Raw genomic sequence first — 21,389 nt, 5'->3', positions numbered from 1 at the left:
GAGCCTTCGCAGCACAACTAGAAAAAGTCCTGCGCCGCAGGAAAGACACGCAGAACGCTGTGCACCACAGGAAGGAGGGCGGGGCTACACAGAGCCTGAAGATCCCTTGGAGGAAATGCCAACATGTGTTGGTAGCCGCAAGAGACGCGGTGCACAGGGGTACTGTTCTGCATGGGAAGGCAAGGGCTTACGTCCACTAAAGTTGGACAGCTGGCAGAGAGGACCAAGTGCTCTACTCCGGACCACCACCCATGATGTAGGATCCATGCAGCTCCGGATGAGAGTAGATCCCCGCAGCCGGTGTTCATTGCAGTTGGTGCGTGCGGATGCAGGGGAATGACTCCTTCACTCCAAGGGAGATTCTTTCTTCCTTCTCGTGCAGGCTGAGGACTAGCTGTCCTCAGATGATGCATAGCCAGGGAAATGTTGCAGAAGCTGGAAGGAGCCTTGGAAACATTGTTGCAAGCAGAGTCTTTGTTGTGGATGCAGATTGTCGGTTCCTGGAGGGTCCAGTCGCAGTTCCAGTGGCCAAGTCAACATAGAGGTTGCAGAGGAGTCCTTCTGGAATCTTGCAAGCCGAATCCGAGGACCCTCCCCAGAGGAAGACCCTAAATAGCCCTGAAAGGGGGTTGGTCACCTAGCCAGGTGACCACATATCAGGAGGGGGCTCTGATGTGACCTGTCTGACCTAGCCACTCAGATGCTCCCAGAGGTCCCTGTCCAGTTTGGATTCATGATGGTAGAACCCAGGGACCCTCTAGAGGAGCTCTGGGCACCACCCCTGGGGTGGTGATGGGCAGGGGAGTGGTCACTCCTCTTTCCATTGTCCAGTTTCATGCCAGAGCAGGGATTGGGTGTCCCTAAACTGTTGTAGACTGGTTTAGCATGGAGGGCACCAACTGTGCCCTTCAGAGCATACCAGTGGCTTGGGAAGGCTACCCCTCCCAAGCCATGTAACGCCTATTTTCAAATGGAGAAGTTGTTGCCCCCTCTCCCAAAGGAAATCCTTTGTTCTGCCTTCCTGGGCTTGAGCTATTCAAGCAGCAGGAGGGCAGAAACCTGTCTGAGGGGTGGCAGCAGCTTGGGCTGCCCGAAAAACCCCAGAAGGCTGGTAGGAGCAATGCTGGGGGTCCTCTAAGGAGCCCCAAGAGTGCGTGGAATAATATTTCCAATACTGGCAACAGTATCGGGGTATGATTCCGACATGTTTGATACCATACATAGCTAGGTTCTGAGTTACCATTATGTAGCTGGACATAGGTAGTGACCCAAATCCAGTACACGCATAAAATGTTGCCCCGCAGTCACGAAGCCCAGGAATATGGAACTGGAGTTCGTGGGGGCACCTCTGCTAGTGCGCGGGTGCCCTCACCCACAGGTACTTGCACTCTGCCCTCTGGGCTAGGAGGGCCTACCATAGGGGTGACTTGCAGTGACCTGGTGCAGTGACCTGTAATGATACATGCACCCTTTCATGCAGGCTGCAATGCAGGCCTTAAGATACTTTGCATGGGATCCCCATGGATGGCATAATACATGCTGCAGCCATGGGGATCCCCTGGTACCTTTATGCCCTGGGTACCAAATACTAGGGACTTTCATGGGAGGCACCAGTTTGCCAAATGTGGGGGTGTATGTGGTTCAAGTAACCAAGTTTAAACGGAGAGAGCATAATCAATGGGCTCCTGGTTAGCATGAGCCCAGTGAACACAGTCAAGCACACTGACAACATGCAGAAAATGGGGGTAACCTTGCCAAGAAAGAGGGTACTTTTCTTCAAATCTACTTTTAAGTTCCATCTTGCTAATAAGAATAAGACCTAGCAAGAGTAGGATGATTGGGTGGTTGTAATGATCACTCTACATTTCCTGTTCTTCTTTAGTATTCTTTTTCATATCCACAGAAAGGAATTATGTCCCGGGGGTGAAAGAGGATATAAAGGCCCAGGAGTAGAAAAGATACAATTTTAAAGTTGTTTGTTCTTTTTTAGACGTACATACATTTATTTAGTTTTAAAGTTACTGTTTTTTCTTAGCCATATAAACAGTATGGACATCCAATCAGTGTTTTTTTTGTTTTGTTTTGTTTTGTAGAGTTTGTCTTGCTGAAATCTATCAGGACTTTGTTCTCATCGACGATTTCATGAACAGGAAAAACAACTATCAGGACCCTCAGGTAGGGGAGGTATTTCAGTGAATAACAAAATAGTAGTTTGTTTTCCACCAAGTAAGGGGAAAATTAACCACCCATTATTTTTCAGGGCGCAGGGCTAATGTGTCTTCTCTTCGTCCATTTTATCATTCAGTAACTGATAATTATTTTTGTATTTCAATTCTTTATTACATTTACACGCATTCTGGTACAAATAGTTCAGACCCTAGTCATGGCCTCTAAAAGTTTCTGAAAATTGTTCTCGTTAGTCAGTGCTTTCTAAATTAGCACAATGATTAAAACCATATGATTTAAAACATATTTGTAATACAGAAAATACAGCATACAAGCATGTCTCCCTTTTCAGAACTGTAGGAGGCTGGCCTGGTGTGTAGTGTGTAACTATGGTACTTACACCTTATACCAGGTCCAGTTATCTCATAATATTGTAGTGTAGTCAGTGTCTAGAAGCCAGGCTCTCTAGGGGTAGGTGTGGATGAGCAGCCAATGCTTATCTAGGAGACATTCAAAGCTCAAGCAATACCACTGTAGTCACACAGTACTCACATACATGAAAGAAAACACTCAGTGTTACAAAAATAAAGGTACTTTATTTTGGTGACACAAATACCAAAAATACCATAAAGGCTGTTCTCCCTTAGGAGTTAAGGAATACACAAATTATATACACTAGTATGCAGAAATAGGCATAAAAACAGTTAGAAAACAGTGGAATTAGTGAAAATCATAATAGAAATGTGCATAGGAGGAGCACAAACCATATACTAAGAAAGTGGAATGCGAAAGTTAGTCCCCCACCTTGGCAAGTGTAGTATGTAGAGGGGAGCTGGGAGTACTAGAAAAGCCCAAAGGTAAGTACCACAACCCATCCCAGCGACCAGGATAGAAGGAGTAAATCACAGTAAGTTTTCTAGAACACACACAAAAAACAGAAGAATATTGCAAAACCGGAAGAGACTGCAAGACACAAACAGTGGATTCCTGGACCAGAGGACCTGTGGAAAGAGGGGACCAAGTGCAAGAAGCACAGAAGAGTCCAGGAAGAGCAGGAGCCCCAACACACCAGGGAGAAGGTGCAAGAAGTGAACTACCGGTGAGGAAGAAGAGTCAGCACTGCACCCAAGAAGACAGTTGGGTTCCTGGAGGGTGGAGGTGATGTCTGAAGACAGTTGTGTTCCTGGAGGGTGCAGGTGATGTCCAACACCGGATAGAGGATTGCGGTTGGTTTGCGTTGTTGCAGTCCGCCAACAAGCCTTGGCACACGCAAAGCTCACGGTTGGTGAAAAATGGCGCTGCTGGAGACCAGGAAGGACCGGGTCGACTCTACCCAGGAGGGTGAGTCAGAGGGGGCCCTCAGCGACACAGAGAGCCCACAGAAGACCAGGCATCGCACACAGGAGTCCTACAGGACGAGGACAAGAAAGTTGCAGAGGAGGCCCACGCAGCACTACGACAAAGGCTCCCACGCTGCTGGAGAACGACTCAGGAAGCTTTGCGTCGCAGCAAAGAGTGCTGGGGGCCGGAGCTTCAAGATGCACGAAGATCTTGGAGGAAGGATGCCAACAAGCCTTGGCAGCTGCAGAAGACATGGTGCACAGCGGTACTGTCTTGCATGGGGAGGCAAGGGCTTACCTCGCCCAAAGTTGGACAGCTGGAAGAGAGGACCATCTGGACCACTTCAGTCCACCACCTGTGATGCAGGATCTACGCAGCTCAGTAGGAGAGGAGATCCACGCAGCCGGTCGTTGTTGCAGTTGGTCCCTGCAGAAACAGGGGAGTAACTCCTTCACCCCAAAGGAGATTCCTTCTTTCTTCTGATGCAGGCTGAAGACAGGCTGTCCTTAGAGGATGCTTGACTGGGGAAATGTTGCAGTTGCTGGAAGGAGCCAGAGATACAATGTTGCTGGAGATGTCTTGCTTTGTTGCAGCTTGTAGGGTCATGAGTAGTCAAGATACAGTTTCATCAGTCAGAAGTCAAAGTGGAGGGTGCAGGGGATTCCAGCTGGAGTCTTGCAATCCGAATCTGAGGAACCACCCAAATGAGATACCCTAAATAGCCCTGAAAAGGGGGATTAGTCACCTAGCTGGGTGACCACCTATCAGGAGGGGGCTCTGACATCACCTGCTGGACTGGCCACTCAGATGCTCCCAGAGTTCTCTGCCAACCTGGAATCCAAGATGGCAAAACCCAGGAATCCTCTGGAGGTGCCCTGAGCCCCACACCTGGGGTGGTGAGGAACAAAGGAGTGGTCACTCCCCTTTCCTCTGTTGAGTTTTGTGCCAGAGCAGGGACTGGGGATCCCTGAACCGGTGTAGACCGGTTTATGCAAGGAGAGCACCAAATGTGACCTTCAAAGCATTTCCATTGGCTTGGAGAGGCTACATCCCCGCACCCCCCATGCCCTCCCCAGCCTGTTACACCTATTTCCAAAGGTTGAGGTTGTACCACCCCTCTCCCAAAAGAAATCCTTTGTTCTGCCTTCTTGGGCTTGAGCTTCTCAAGCAACAGGAGGGCAGAAACCTATATGGGAGGTGGCAGCAGCTTGACTGCCTGGAAACCCACAGGCGGCTGAAAGTGCAATATTGGGGGTCCTCTAAGGAGCCCCCGGAGAACATGGAATCATACAACCAATGCTTGCAAAAGCTTTGGGGTATGATTCCAACATGTTTGATACCAAGCATGCCTATGTTTGGAGTTACCATTATGTAGATGGACATAGGTAGTGACCTCTGTCCAGTACACATGTAAAATGGCTTCCCCTCACTCCTGAAGTCTGGGAAAATGGGCCTGTAGTTCATGGGGGCACCTCTGCTTGTGCATGGGTGCCCTCACACACAGGTACTTTGCACCCTGCCCTCTGGGCTAGAAGGCCTACCATAGGAGTGATTTATAAGTGACCAGGTGTAGTGAAAAATGGCAGTGAAATGGTGCTTGCAGCTGTTCACGCAGGCTGCAATGGCAGTCCTGAAGAAGGGTTTGCATGGGCTCTCTATGGGTGGTAAAATATATGCTTTACCCCATAAGGATCACCTGGAACCCCAATGCCCTGAGTACCTAGGTACCATATACTAGGGACTTATAAGATGGCACCAGTGTGCCAATTGTTGATGAAATACAGACTTTTGGGAGAGAGAGCATAATCACTGGGAACCTGGGTAGCAGGATCCCAGTGAACACAGTCAAACACACTGACATTAGGCAGAAAAAGGGGGCAGCCAGACCAACAACAAGAAAGTAAATAGTATGTGGAGTGTCTCCTCTCAGACTCCACCACATTGTGAAGAATAAGATTTACAACATTTTTTTAGTGTTTGACTTCGCAAGTTTCAGATTGCTGTGAGTTTTTACCAACTTAAAAAGAACAGTGTTGGATACTAAACCGCTCAGTCATACAAGGTACCTACAGGATACACACAAATGTCAGCAACTAGCAGACAGCATAAGTTGCCATCTTGCAGAATTTTAAGGAGCTGTGGCATTTGTCCAGCTTTGTTGGCAAAACCAGCCAACTGTTGAGGATGGATACCATCTAGTATGGAAATAGATTATGACACTTTTCTTCAGTTTTCTGATGTAGGTTAATTCCCCTGTTGGCATACCACAGTACTCGATCACCTCATAGGGATCCATAAAGTGCTTGACTACATTGACTATTCTAAGCAGTAACATACCTGGAGTAAATACGGTTGAGCCTGATAAACATAACTACAAATAACATTTTGCATCGAGACAGTGGTTATGTTGCCACAGGGCGGTAACTCTTCTAACAATTAGGCAGGAACACATGCAGTATACCAGCTTTCTCTGACACTATAAATACACTTAACCTCAGCCAAATACTTTGCCCTCAACAGGACAAACAAGACTGACCATGAGGCAGAACACACTGACCACTTAGGGCATTTGAACAGTGAGTATGCAAACACAGTATACAAACTCATTTAATACTGGATCATGGAGACACCAACTTTAATACTAAAACAGAGGTGTGTTAGTTTGCATATGGATAAACCACGATTCTTATTTTAACAGCAACTCTCACTCATGCTGAAACTGGTAAACACTGGCAATCCAAGAGGTTAACTTAAAACCCACTGATTACCTTCACACTAGTTTAGCAAAGTTGGCATTAACAATGCCACTTCTTGAGCAACTTCACTCGAAAATCACATTGCCAAATGTCAAGAGACTGCATAGGAAGAAGCCCAACAGTGCGAAGGAAATGGAGAGCTCTAATCCAAGCAAAAAACTCTAACATAATATCAATTTAAGATTGCCTTCCACATGTTGTCTAACCAGCCCTATTGAAGCATGGTTAGAAGTGTGTTGTTTTACAATCAATGGTTTTGTATTGTGTATAATGGTGTTCTACCATTAAAACAGCCCGTTATCAAGGGGTTCCAAGAGTGTCCTAAGATTCAGTTCTATGTAATTGTATCCAGAATTTCTGATAGAGATTTCTAATTGCAGATTTCTCACCTTTAGAATATTCCCTAGGCGACCGACTGGATCTGGAAAATCTTGAGCAGTACTTCTGCATGACGTTAGGTAGAGTTGATTGGCTCAGTGTTGTCCACATCAGAAGTCATGCGTGGTGCCCATATCGGCATTTATTAAGAAGCAGCATCCTGAGGGCTTACGGGCTCATCCAACTAGGGCCAAGAGTGCTACTACCGAGGAAACATGGGCTGCCTGCCCTAGACATCTGCTGAGGTGCCACATGGTCTTCACTCCACCCCTTCATGAAGTACTGCTAATTGGACAGGCATGTCAGTTGAGATGGGCATTTTGCCCGCTCGTCCTTTAGACTCACCTCCGGAGAGGTATTGCTCCAATCTAATCTAAGGTGAGAAATCTGCTGTTAGAAGTCTCCATCAGAAGAACAAGTTACTTACCTTCAGTAACTCTGTAGGAAACTGACACTTGGTCCAGATACCCCTCACCACCTAACACACACACACACTTTTTGCCTGATATTGATACAGAGTGTGCTGGGATCCTGCTAACCTGGCCCCAGCACCAGTGTTCCTTCCTTACAAATGTACCATTGTTTTCACAATTGACACCCCTCTGGCACACAGATAAGTTCCTTGGAAAAGGTACCAGTGGTACCAAGGGCCCTGTTGCCATGGAAGGTCCCTAAGGGCTGTTGTGCCACCCTAAGGGACCCCTCCTCAAACACATGCACACTGCCATTACAGATTGCCTTTTTCTCCCCACCAACACACACAAAGTCGACATGGCATCCCCTCACGGTGCCATGCCCACAAAACACTGCCTGTGGCATAGGTAAGTCACCCCTTTAGCAGGCCTTACAGCCCTAAAGCAGGGTGCACTATATCACAGGTGAGGGCATAGCTGCCTGAGGTCTATGCCCCTATAGTGTCTACGTTCATTGGTATCAGACTTCCCAGCAAAATAAACCCACACTGATGCCAGTGTTGGATTTATTATAAAAAGCACCCAGAGGGCATCTTGGAGATGCCCCCTGTATTTTACCAAATCCTCTAGTGTAGGACTGACTGGTCTGTGCCAGCCTGCCACTAGCAGACATTATTTCTGTCCCCATGGCGTGAGGGCCTTTGTGCTCTCTGAGGCCAGAAACAAACCCTGCTCTGGGTGGAGGTTCTTCACATCTCCCTCCTGCAGGAACTGTAACACCTGGTGGTGAGCCTCAGAGGCTCAGGGCTCATGTTACAGTGCCTCAGGGCACTCCAGCTAGTGAAGATGCCCCTGGACAATGCCCCACTTTTGCCGGCCAGTTTGGCAGGAAACTTAGGAAAAACAAAGAGGAGTGACCACGTCAGCTGGGACCACCCCTAAGGTGTCCAGAGCCAAAGTGACCCCCTCCATGCAGAATGCTCCATTTTGATTTGGACAGGGACCAATAGGGTTAGGTCTATGTCACCCTCCCCAAAGGGAGTGGACACAAGAAGGGTGTAGCCACCCTCGGGGACAGTAGCCATTGGCTACTGCCCTTTGACCCCTGTAACGCCCCTAAATCTTGTATTTAAGGGCTTCACTGAACCCATCTCACCAGATTCCTGGCGACCTGACAAGAAGGGGGACTGCTTAGCTGAAACCCCTAGCAGAGAAGAAGGAAGACAACAGCTCATTTGGCACCAGCCCTACCAGCCTGTCTCCTGCTTCAAAGAACCGGCAAAAGAACAGCAACGCATTCAGTGGGACCAACGACCTCTGCCAAGCTCCAGAGGACTGCCCTGCACCTAAAAGGACCAATAACTCATGTGGACAGTGGCCCTGTCCAAGAAGAAACCAAAAACTAAGGACTCTCAACTCACTCCAAATGCGTGAGTCCTGACCACTCTGCACCCAAAGCTCACAGCCTGTGTCCAGGTGGTCCAACCAGCTAGAGAGGATCCCCAGGCAGTTCTGAGCAAGTGTCCCCCTGGGTTGACCTCTCCACGACGATGCCTGCAGAGGGAATCCCAAGGACCCCCCTGACCTTGACGCTCCAGACAGAGATATCTGACGCCTAAAGACACTGCACCCGCAGCCCCCAGGCCTTGGAGAACTCGACCTCCAGTGCAGCTATGTTCAGCAGGCAGCCCTCCTCACAGCAAAAACACAAAAAGGAGTACGGGGTTCTTTTATTACAACGAGGGATGGCTCTATGGTGCATCAGTTGTGCCATCAGATCCCTCGTGGTCCTCTAATGGAGGCGGGGTATCAGTAAGCTGTGGTACTGCAGAGGGTCTGGAGAACAGGGGGGGAGTTTCCTTTACGGATTAGGTGGTCTCACACACTATAAAGTGCCATGCTTCATTATATGACCACCTAGCCCCACCCAGGTAGGACAGTGCCACCTGGGCGGACTCAACCTCACTGTTAAAGGAACAGGAGGGAGTGCGTAAATTAATTCTGGTTCTAGAAATAGAGGGATCCAGCTAATCTAAGGAATAAAAACGCCTAAACAGATACCTGTATAAGTATTTAATAAAAGGTTATGTTTGGTGTGGTTAATAAATGGAGATTGGGACACCTCTGTGAGAACCCTGTTGACCAGATGTGTGGGATAATCCTTTGCTTGTAATTTGGTGGCTAGTTTGTCAGCATGTTTGCGGTAATCCGCTACAGTCGAGCAGTTCCGTCTTAGTCGTAGGAATTGTCCCACTGGGAGGTTATCCTTCAGAGCTCGTGGATGAAAACTCTGGTATTGTAGCAGATTATTACGGTCCGTTGGTTTATAGTATACCTCTGTTGCCAAGCCACCTTCCTGTTCATAGATGAGAAGGTCGAGGAAAGGTAGTTTATTTCCACCTATGGTCATGGTGAAGGTAAGGAAGGGGTTTGCCCCATTGTATTTTGCACTCAGTAATTCTGTTTGCTGCATGATTATCTGCCTCACGTGTGCTGTGGTTTTCTGTGCAGTGCTGTGTCACAATGCTACTCTCATTGTCAGTCTGTTTTATTTCCTATAGGCCCCCACCAGGTAGTTTCCTGGCAAGGTAGGCCCCTTCTCATTTTTTACTCACCGTACCATGTTTTTCTCATACTCTTAGCGTGAGCAGTAGGGATCCTTCGCCCTGATGAATGCCCTGAGACTTTCCGGAGCTCATTACTGAGGGCAGAAACATGTTGGCTTCTACTTCCTAGATAGGTGACCCTGTGAGTCCTTGTTCTCACAGAGGTGTCCCAATCTCCATTTTTTAACCACACCAAACAGAACCTTTTATTAAATACTTATACAGGTATCTGTTTAGCCGTTTTTATTCCTTAGATTAGCTGGAGCCCTCTATTTCCAGAACCAGAATTAATTTACGCACTCCCTCCTGTTCCTTTAACAGTGAGGTTGAGTCCGCCCAGGTGGCACTGTCCTACCTGGGTGGGGCTAGGTGGTCATATGATGAAGCATGACACTATATAGTGTGTGAGACCACCTAGTCCGTAAAGGAAACGCCCCCCCTGTTCTCCAGACCCTCTGCAGTACCACAGCTTACTGATACCCCGCCTCCATTAGAGGACCACGAGGGATCTGGTGGCACAACTGATGCACCATAGATCCATCCCTCGTTGTAATAAAAAAAAAACGTACTCCTTTTTGTGTTTTTGCAGTTATTTTGGGAGCTGAGTACGGTTGTGTTCTCTTCCCCCCCCTCCCCCCCACATACTCTCTCGTTGTGTATTGTGAGCCCTCCTCACTGCCCAGCCTGTGGTTTGCCGGAGACGACCCCCTGAACCTCGCTTGCAGCCTCTGAGTGACCCCCGGGATCCCCTCATAAAGAATCATTGGAGACCCGCCATCTTGTTTGCACCCTGCACCCGGCTGCCCAGTGCCAGCTGAGTGTGTATGTTTGGTGCCTACTTGTGGCCCCCCGTGCTTCTCTAAACCCCCTATGTCTGCCCTCCGAAGTCATGGGTACTTCCCTGCCTGCAGATCTGAAACAGAGTGCCCCCAGTCTCGATAGGAGTCCATGTTAATTTTGCCTACACTTTGACCTCTGCACCCGGCCGGCCCCGTGTTGCTTGTGGTGGGTGTTTGGGGTTAACTTGAACGCCAACCTGTGGACTTCCTAGCCCACAGAGACTGGAACTGTAAGTGTTGTACTTACCTGTGAAACAATCTAACTTCTCTTCCCCCCCAGGAACTGTTTCTGAAAATCTCAGTGTCCATTTTTATAACAGATTATTGCCAATAATTCAAAAACTGGATAACTTATCGATTTCAAACAAAGTACTGTTGATACATGTGTGAAATACAAATCTATTGAAGTACTTACCTGCAACTTGAATCTTGTGGTTCTATAAATTAAGAAAATATATTTTTGCTATATATAATCAAGTGTGTGCTTCTTCTATTGACTGTGTGTACAACAAATGCTTTGCACTACCCTCTATTGAGCCTAACTGATCGACCACACTACCACAAAAGAGAGCATTAGTATTCTCTCCTTTAGCCTCCTGTTAAGCCTCTGGGGATCCCCTGGTCTCTGTGCACACTATATCTCACTTTGATATAGTATATACAGAGCCAGCTTCCTAAAACCCTCAAGCCTGTTAGATTTCCGCACACTGGTTATACTTCTTTAAGTCATGGCTCCCCGTTCTTGCCATGGAAATAGTCACAAAAGCAACTGATATCAGCTATCCAGGTGGCACCTAAATGGGTCCCTCACTTGTCAATTCTGTTGACTCCGAGCCGATCGCCATCTACTGACACATAAAGGTATTGCTTAAGATTTTTCAGATCTAGTCTGACACCTGAGGAATATTCTTAGGTGAAGAGCCTGTGGTTAAGTAAAGTCTCTACCAGAAAAAGCGTTACTGAAGGTAAGTAACTTGTACAATGGGAGCACACAAGTACTTATGTTATGGAAGTAAATGTCAGGAATAGGAGTTCATGAACATCTTTTTTTTAGATTGTTGTGGTTGATAATTGTGTTGATTTGATGAACCCATATCAGTTCACATAACAGGTAATTAGTTTTAAGTTGCATTAAAAATGTCTGACACACGTTTCAGCCCTTGGATTTTGTAAAGACTCCAGCAGTAGAATTACATGTACAGTGGTGAATTAAGTTCATCTCGCTACCAACAGATATCAACTATGATAGTCTAAAACAAGCAATCGGATAGATGTAGAAAAGTAGCACCTGTGTAGCACAGTTACCCCCACTGTTTGCCTGGTGCCAGTGTGTTTACACCGTATTACACTGGTCCTAACCAGGACCTCAGTGTCCGTGCTCTCTCCACTAAATGTAGTTATAAGGTAAATTTTACACCCCAGAATTGGCGTACTGTTACACCCATGTAAGTCCCTAGTATATGGTGCTTGGGTACCCAGGGCAGTGGTACACCAAGGGTCCCCCATGGGCTGCAGCATGTATCTGATAGGGTCTTTTAGTTGCAGATTCCTTAACTTAGAATTTCCCCCAGGCATTAGACTGGGTCTGGAGATTTTTCTTCAAGCAGTGCCCCTGTGCATCGTTAGGTGGTGTCAGTTGTTGGATTTCTGGTCGCTGTGATGACATTGTAGTTGTATATAGGCGCCACCCCGTCGAGCTGATGTCAGTTCTTTTCTTTCTGCACCAGCCTACGCGCAGATCCAGAGAAGAGCTGCCCGAGTCATTTTTTTACTTACTGCGGCACTTCTGTAGAATACTTTTTGACGAGTTTTGGATGCCTCAAGTGATGTCCTGTAAGACCAGATTCAAGCCCTGTGACTCCTGTCAACAAATGTCATTGACGGATCCGTACCTCGTGGACCTCTGGTGTCTGGAGTGCGACCATGACCCAAAGTTGTGTTCCGAGTGTCGGGCCATGAACTCGAAGTCTTTGAGGGAGCGGTCCCTAAAGCTCATGGCGGCCGGGCACTTGACTGCACGTCGTTTCCGTTCGAAAGGAAGGTCAGGAGACTGCTTGCGGAGTCATCACCAGTCTTTGTTGTCCAAGTCATCTGGACACTCTGGTCACAAGACGTAGTCCTCGAAGAAGGCCAAATGTTCTAAGACTTCACCCCGTTGCTCATACAACGCTTTACGGGAAGCTCTAGGCCTCCACCTTCGGAGCCTCCATCTGACTTCCCATGAGCCGGCACCACCCTCTCCCAACTTTGAGTTTTATGAGGCTATGTGCCTCATATTTGGGCAGACCAACCCCCCTCAGCGCCCTCGGGCCCAGGGGAGTCGGTTTGAGTCCCCTCTGGTTCCAAGTCATCGGCTTCAGCCCCAATTCTGGAGGGCACCTCCTGATCCATCTCGATGCCTGTTGTGCCAATGCGGCCTTCCCCGAAGTCGGGTCAGACGTTGATGCTACCGACATCTGTTGGGTCACAGTATACATATTCCCGACGACCCAGAGCCGTAACCGTGTCACTCGACGCAGATTCCATTTTCTATGTGCTCTCCTTGGCCCAGGGTTGATCCTGAACCCTTTTACTATGGGTGTAGATACGGGGATAGTGTAGAGGGGTTGTTGGACCCTTTAGAATACCAGCTTGACCCTGGGATGGACTGGGTACAGGATTTGGGTGATGCCAGCGGGTTGGACACATCCCCTGACGCTGGCATGCTTTCTCCCTCTACCGTGGCTACGGGAGAGGGAGCGTCCTATTCAATGGTGATAAGAAGGGCTGCTGAGGTTCTCTACCTCAAGCTTCCTTCTATGGAGGTCATGATGAACCTCCTGACCGAAATGCTTCAGCCTGGAGCCTCCAACTCGGAATCTCTTCTTCCCTTCAATGAAGCACTCACAGACGTCGTCCTGGGTACTTGGTCCAGACCCAGCACAGGGGCTCCTCTGAATAGGACTGTTGCCAGACGCCATCGGCCTGCATCGACTGACCCGAAATTCCTGTCCCAACACCCTACGCCTGGGAGCCTTGTCATCCAGGCTTCGTTATCATCTAGTGCAATCCCTACGGCTCCCCTGGACAGGGAATCAAAAAGACCGGACAGCTTGGGGAAAAAGATGTTTTCTTCAGTCTAGCTCTGCAGTCAGTGAACACAGCATGGCTTTTGTGTGCTATTCCCATAATCTCTGGGATTCAGATGTGCAAGTGCTGCCTTGAGTTCCAGAGGAAGCACGGACCCTTCTCCTTCAAGCCGTGACAGATGGGAGAGATGCAGCGAAGTTCATGATTCGTTGTAGACTGGATACGACCGACTCACTGGGCAGATCGGTTGTAGGAAATGACCCTCTTTCTTGGGATAGTTACCCCCATTTTCTGCCTGTTATCGGTGTGTTTGACTGTGTTCACTGGGATCTTGCTAACCAGGACCCCAGTGATTGCTTTCTCCCTTCAAACTTGGTTGCTTGGACCACCCTCCTCCTGCCCCCCCCCCCCCGTCCCAACACCCTACGCCTGGGAGCCTTGTCATCCAGGCTTCGTTATCATCTAGTGCAATCCCTACGGCTCCCCTGGACAGGGAATCAAAAAGACCGGACAGCTTGGGGAAAAAGATGTTTTCTTCAGTCTAGCTCTGCAGTCAGTGAACACAGCATGGCTTTTGTGTGCTATTCCCATAATCTCTGGGATTCAGACGTGCAAGTGCTGCCTTGAGTTCCAGAGGAAGCACGGACCCTTCTCCTTCAAGCCGTGACAGATGGGAGAGATGCAGCGAAGTTCATGATTCGTTGTAGACTGGATACGACCGACTCCCTGGGCCGAACGGTTGTAGGAAATGACCCTCTTTCTTGGGATATTTACCCCCATTTTCTGCCTGTTATCGGTGTGTTTGACTGTTTTCACTGGGATCTTGCTAACCAGGACCCCAGTGATTATGCTTTCTCCCTTCAAACTTGGTTGCTTGGATCACCCTCCTCCTGCCACCCCCCCCCCCCTCCCCCCTCTCCCCTTTTGCCTACTGATGCCTCATTGTAAGTCCCCAAGTCTATGGTACCCAAGGCATAGGGGCACCAGGCGTTCCCCATGGGGAGCCCATGCAAAGTGTATCTGCAAGCCTGCCATTACAAGCTGCGTGAAAGGGTGCATGCGCCCTTTTTCACTATAGGTCACTGCACCAGGTCACTGTAAGTCACCCCTATGGTAGGCCCTCCTAGCCCAGGCGGGCAAAGTGCAAGTACCTGTGGGTGAGGGCACCCCTACACCAGCAGAGGTGCCCCCACAAACTCCAGTTCCATTTTCCTGGACTTCGTGAGTGCGGGTGCTGGGAGCAATTTTATGTATGTACTGGACATAGGTGACTACCTATGTCCAGACTACATAATGGTAAGTCCGAACCTAGGAATTTTTTTAGGAAAGTACCATCTTGCCTGGCATGTTACCCCCATTTTTACTGTATGAATGTTTGTTTTTCCCTATGTGTCACTGGGATCCTGCTAGCCAGGACCCCAGTGCTCATAAAGTATGCCCTGTATATGTTCCCTGTGTGATGCCTAACTATATCACTGAGGCTCTGCTAACCAGAACCTCAGTGTTTATGCTCTCTCTGCTTTTAAAATTGTCACTGCAGGCTAGTGACTAATTTTACCAATTCTCATTGGCACACTGGCACACCCTTATAATTCCCTTGTATATGGTACCTAGGTACCCAGTGTATTGGGCTTCCAGGAGATCCCTATGGGCTGCGGCATTTCTTTTGTCACCCATAGGGAGATCAAACAATTCTTACACAGGACTGCCACTGGAGCCTGAGAAAATAACATCCACGTTATTTCACAGCCATTTTACATTGCACTTAAGTAACTTATAAGTCACCTATATGTCTAACCCTCACTTGGTGAAGGTTAGGTGCAAAGTTACTTAGTGTGTGGGCACCCTGGCACTAGCCAAGGTGCCCCCACATTGTTCAGGGCAAATTGCCCGGACTTTGTGAGTGCGGGAACACCATTAAACGCATGAACTACATATAGGTCAATACCTATATGTAGCGTCACAATGGTAACTCCGAACATGGCCATGTAACATGTCTAGGATCGTGCAATTGTAACCCCAATACCATTCTGGTGATGGGGGGACAATTCCATGCATCCCCGGGTCTTCAGCATAGAGCCCGGGTACTGCCAAACTAACTTTCCAGGGTCTCCACTGTAGCTACCGCTGATGCCAACCCCTCAGACAGGTTTCTGCCCCCCTGGAGCCTGGGCACCCTGGTCCCAGGAAGGCAGAACAAATAATGTCCTCTGAGGGAGAGTGTTACACCCTCTCCCTTTGGGAATAGGTGTGAAGGGCCTGGGAGGAGTAGTCTCTCCTGGCATCTGGAAATGCTTTGAAGGGCACAGATGGTGCCCTCCTTGCATAAGCCAGTCTACACCGGTTCACGGATCCCCCCCAGCCATGCTCTGGCGCGAAACTGGACAAAGGAAAGGGGAGTGACCACTCCCCTGACCAGCACCTCCCAGGGGCGGTACCCAGAGCTCCTCCAGTGTGTCCCAGACCTCTGCCATCTTGGATGCAGAGGTGTGAGGGCACAATGGTTAGCTCTGAGTGGCCAGTGCCACCAGGTGACGTCAGAGACCCCTCCTGATAGGTGCTTACCTTTCTCTGTATCCAATCCTCCTCTGAGGGCTATTTAGGATCTCCCCTGTGGGCATCTCACCAGATAATGAATGCAAGAGCTCACCAGAATTCCTCTGCACTTCCCTCTTCGACTTCTGCCAAGGATCGACCGCTGACTGCTCCAGGACGCCTGCATAACCACAACAAAGTAGCAAGAAGACTACCAGCAACATTGTAACGCCTCATCCATCCGGCTTTCACAACTGTTTCCTGGTGGTGCATGCTCTGAGGGCTGTTTGCCATAACCCAGCACTGGAAGCCAAGGAGAAATCTCCCATGGGTCAACGGAATCTTCCCCATGCTAACGCAGGTCCAAACTTCTGCATCACCGGTCCTGTGGGTCCCCTCTCATCCTGATGAACGTGGTCCCTGGAACACAGGAGCTGGGTCCAAGTGTCTTCGACAGTCCAGTGGCCCTTCTGTCCAAATTTGGTGGAGGTAAGTCCTTGCCACCCCACGCCAGACAGTAATCCTGTGTACTGTGTGAACTGCAGCTGCTCGGGCTTCTGTGCACTTTTGCAAGACTTCCTTTGTGCACAGCCTAGCCCAGGTCCCCAGCACTCTATCCAGCATTGCCCAACTCGCTGAGTTGGACTCCGGCGTCGTGGGACCCTCTTTTGTGGCTCTGAGTCAAAGTCGTCCTCAGATCTTTTAAGTGCATGTTCAGGTACTTCTGCGGTTGCTGCCTGCTTCTGCGTGGGCTCTCTGTGTTGCTGAGCGCCCTCTCTGTGTCCTCCTCCAAGGGGCGACCTCCTGGTCCTTCCAGGGCCCTAGCAGCACCCAAAATCTTCAACCGCGACTCATGCAGCTAGCAACACTTGTTTGCGGTCTTTCTGCGTGAAAACAACTCTGCATACTCCAGCACGCCGTGGGACACCTTATGACCAAAGGTGAAGTTCCTGGCACCTTCCGTTGTTGCAGAATCTTCGGCTTCTTCCACCCGGAGGCAGCCCTTTTGCACCTTCATCTGGGGTTTAGTGGGCTCCTGCCCCCCCCCCCCCAGACACTTGCGTGACTCTTGGACTTGGTCTGCTTCCTTTACAGGCCCTCAGATCCAGGAATCCATCTTCAGTGTTTTGCAGTCAGTTGTTGTCCTTGCAGAATCCCCTATCTCGACTATACTGTCTTTCTGGGGTAGTAGGGTAACTTTACTCCTACTTTTCAGGGTCTTGGGGTGGGGTATCTTGGACACCCTTAGTGTTTTCTTACACTCCCAGCGACCCTCTACACACTACACTAGGCCTGGGGTCCATTTGTGGTTCACATTCCACTTTTGGAGTATATGGTTTGTGTTGCCCCTAGGCCTATTTCTCCCTATTGCATTCTATTGTGATTCTACATTGTTTGCAGTACTTTTCTAACTGTTACCTACCTTATTTTGGTTTGTGTGTATATATTTGGTGTATACTACTTACCTCCTAAGGGAGTATATCCTCTGAGATACTTTTGGCATATTGTCACTAAAATAAAGTACCTTTATTTTTAGTAACTCCGAGTATTGTGTTTTCTTGTGATATAGTGCTATATGATATAAGTGGTATATTTGCATGTCTCCTAGTTCAGCCTAAGCTGCTCTGCTACAGCTACCTCTATCAGCCTAAGCTGCTAGAACACCTTTATTCTACTAATAAGGGATATCTGGACCTGGCACAAGGTGTAAGTACCACAAGGTACCCACTATAAGCCAGGCCAGCCTCCTGCAATGTTTGGTATCAAACATATCTGGTAGAGACTTCTAGTAGATTCCTTACCTTAGATTCTTCCCCAAGGCGTCAGACTGGATCCGGAGATTTTTCTTCGAGCAATACCCTTGCGCTTCGTTAGGTGGCGTCGGTCGACTCCGTAGGCATCGTGGTTGCAGTGATGACATCGGGAGTAGTACATAGAAGCCGCCCTCGCGCAGTGCCGTCAGTTCTTTTCTTTCCGCACCACGCGCTGATCCAGAGAAGAGCTACCCTGGCTAATTTTTGGCCGAATTCGACCATTTTGTCGAGTTTTTTCTGTGCGAGTCGTCTCCCACCTTCAGACTACGGCGAACCTCTTGCACACGCTGGGGTTCACTATCAACGTGCCGAAGTCACACCTGACTCCCTCTCAGTCGTTCCCTTTTATAGGGGCAGTTCTGGACACAGTGCAGTTTCGGGCTTATCCTCCTGAAAAACGAGTCCAAGACATTCAGGCTATGATTCCGATCTTTCGGCCTTGGTCTTAGGTTTCGGTGAGACTGACTCTGAGGCTGCTGGGCCTCATGGCCTCCTTCATACTGCTAGTAACACATGCCAGATGGCATATGTGGGCTCTGCAGTGGGACCTGAAGTTCCAGTGGGCGCAGCATCAGGGGAATCTCTCCAACCTGGTCCAGATCTCGGAGGGAACTGTGAAAGACCTGCAGTGGTGGCTTTGGAATCCAAATTGGGTCCACGGCAGATACCTCTCCCTTCCCCAACCAGATCTCTCTATAGTGACAGATGTGTCACTTCTGGGTTGGGGTGGCCACATGGGAGAGGCAGAGATCAGAGGCCTTTGGTCTCCGGCGGAGTCTGGGCTCCATATAAATCTGCTGGAGCTCCGGGCAGTCAGGCTTGCGTTGAAAGTATTCCTTCCCTCTCTCAAAAGTAAAGTAGTGCAGGTGTTCACAGACAATACTATCGCCATGTGGCACTCCAACAAACAGAGCGGAGTAGGGTCCTGGGCCCTTTGTCAGGAGGAACTACGCCTCTGGACATGGCTGTAACATCAGGCCATTACCCTGATGGTTCAACATCTGGCAGGCTCTCAACGCCAGAGCGTACGAACTCAGCCATTGATGCACAGCCGATCACGAATGGCATCTCCATCCGGAGGTGGCGCAAGGTCTCTTTCAGCAGTGGGGAGAGCCATGGTTAGATCTGTTTGCCTCTGCAGAGAACGCACAATGTCAGCTGTTTTCCGTGTTGGAGTTTCCAAGGCGGCACACGCTCTGAGACAATTTTCATCTCGAGTGGAACTCCGGCCTCCTTTACGCCGTTCCGCCTATCCCTCTTCTGCCCAGAGTTCTCAAGAAAATCAAGAACGACCGGGCCCAAGTCATCTTGGTGGCTCCGGACTTGGCTCGAAGAGTGTGGTATCCAGAGCTATTGAGCATGTCCATTGATCCTCCACTCAGAGTGCCTCTTCGGGCAGATCTTCTGTCGCAGCAACAGGGGATGGTTCTGCACCCGAACCTGTCCAACCTCCACCTTCATGCATGGAGATTGAGCGGCAACAGTTGACTGCTTTTGCCCTTCCACCCGAAGTCTGCAATGTTAGGCAGCCAGGCGTCCATCAACTAAAACTGTATACGTCTGTTGTTGGAATACATTTGTGGCATGGTGTACCAACAAATCTGTTGATCCCCTTTCTGCCCCTCTGTCAGAGGTTCTTCTGTTGATTCTTTCTTTAACCCAGCAGGGCTCTGCTTTGGGCACCCTTAAAGGGTATTTGTCTGCCATTTCGGCCTTTCTTAGGCTACCTGATAAGCCCTCACTCTTTAAATCTCCTATTGTGAGTAGATTCCTAAAAGGGCTCCTCCATTTATTTCCTCCCACTCCATTTATCATGCCTCAGTGGGACCTTAATCTTGTACTCACTTATTTGATGTGTACCCCCTTTGAGCCAATGCATAATTGTCCCTTGCGGCTCCGCACCTTCAAAACTGGCTTTCTAGTTGCTATCACATCTGCTCGCAGGGTGAATGAGCTACAGGCCTTTTACTCAAAGCCTCCATACCCTTCTGTGCACCTTTACAAAGTTGGGTTGCGCACTAGGGCATCCTTCCTTACTAAGGTGGTTCCACCCTTTCATGTAGGCCAGTCCCTCACTTTGCCTACTTTCTACGCACCCCAACATCCTTCCCATGAGGAGAGACTCCACTGTCTGGACCTTAAAAAGAGCGTTGGCGTTCTACCTCAATCGTACTAAAGATTTCCGGGTGGACGATCAACTCTTCGTTGGGTATGTGGGTGCGAAAAAAGGGAAGGCGGTGCAAAAGCGTACCATCTCTCGATGGGTGCTTCTTTGCATCAAAATGTGCTACACTTTGGCCAAAATGCAACCTCCTGAAGGCTTGTGTTCTCATTCCACCAGAGCAACTGCTGCTTCCACTGCGTTAGTACGTGGTGTTCCTGTCCTCGATATCTGCCAGGCCGCTACGTGTGCGTCCCTGCACACATTTGCTAAGCACTACTGCCTGGACAGTCAGGTCCGTCGAGATGGCTATTTTGGTCGTTCGGTCCTACTGGACTTTCTAGTGTGATCTTGGTTCACAGCCCACCACCGAGGATGGCTTTGCTCTAAGGTAAGGAATCTGCAACTAGAAGTCTCAATCAGATGTACAAGTTATTTACCTTTGGTAACTATATATCTGCGAGAGACATTCTAGTTGCAGATTCCTTAACACCCACCCATCCTTCCAGCTTGCAAACTGATTTCTAGGGACAGGGATTCCCCCTTTCAGGTCCTTGTCTCTGGCACACCAATCTCAGTGTTCTTAGCGGCTCTGCGCTCTGGCGTGGAAAGTCGTTCAAAGGAACTGACATCACTGCGCAAGGGCGTCGTCTATGTACTACTCCCGATTTCATCACAGAGACTACGATGCCTGCGGAGTCGACGGACGCCATCTACCGACGCGCAAGGGTATTGCTTGAAGAAAAATCTCCGGATCCAGTCTGACGCTAGGGGGAAAATTCTAAGGTAAGGAATCTGCAACTAGAATATGTCTCTACCAGATATTCTGTTACTGAAGGTGAATAGCTTGTACATCAGAATCATACCCCAGTACTGTTTCTAGTATTGAAAGTATGATTTCATGCACTCTGGAGGCTCCTTAGAGGATCCCCATCATTGCTCCGACCAGTCTTCTGGGGTTTTCCGGGCAGCCCAAGCTGCTGCCACCCATCAAATAGGTTTCTGCCCTCCTGCTGCTTGATCAGTTCAAGCCCAGGAAGGCAAAACAAAGGATTTCCCTTGGGAGAGGGGGGTTAACATCCTCTCCCTTTGGAGATAGGTCATAAATGGCTTGGGAGCGGCAGCCTCCCCAAGCCACTGGTATGCTTTGAAGGGCACTTTGGGGCCCTCCATGCATAAACCAGTCTACATTGGGTCAGGGACCCCCATTCCCTGATCTGGCGTGAAACTGGACAATGGAAAGGGGCGTAACCACTCCCCTGTCCATCACCACCCCAGGGGTGGTGCCCAGAGCTCCTCCAGAGGGTCCCT

At 49.2% G+C, this 21,389-nt stretch overlaps 1 protein-coding gene across 1 annotated transcript in view; it reads left to right on the top strand.

Moving 5' to 3' along the window:
* The window catches only part of GTF3C1 (general transcription factor IIIC subunit 1), a 1,928,973-nt gene that overhangs the window by 1,407,912 nt on the left and 499,672 nt on the right, over positions 1-21,389 (top strand). Inside the window, exon 26 of the mRNA XM_069210709.1 lies at positions 2,094-2,175. Within this exon, the coding sequence (XP_069066810.1) occupies positions 2,094-2,175 (82 nt within the window). The remainder of the gene's footprint in view (positions 1-2,093; positions 2,176-21,389) is intronic.

Source organism: Pleurodeles waltl, chromosome 10 (assembly GCF_031143425.1).
Source record: "Pleurodeles waltl isolate 20211129_DDA chromosome 10, aPleWal1.hap1.20221129, whole genome shotgun sequence".
Lineage (NCBI taxonomy): Eukaryota > Metazoa > Chordata > Amphibia > Caudata > Salamandridae > Pleurodeles > Pleurodeles waltl.
This window is presented reverse-complemented; position numbering and strand designations above follow the sequence as displayed.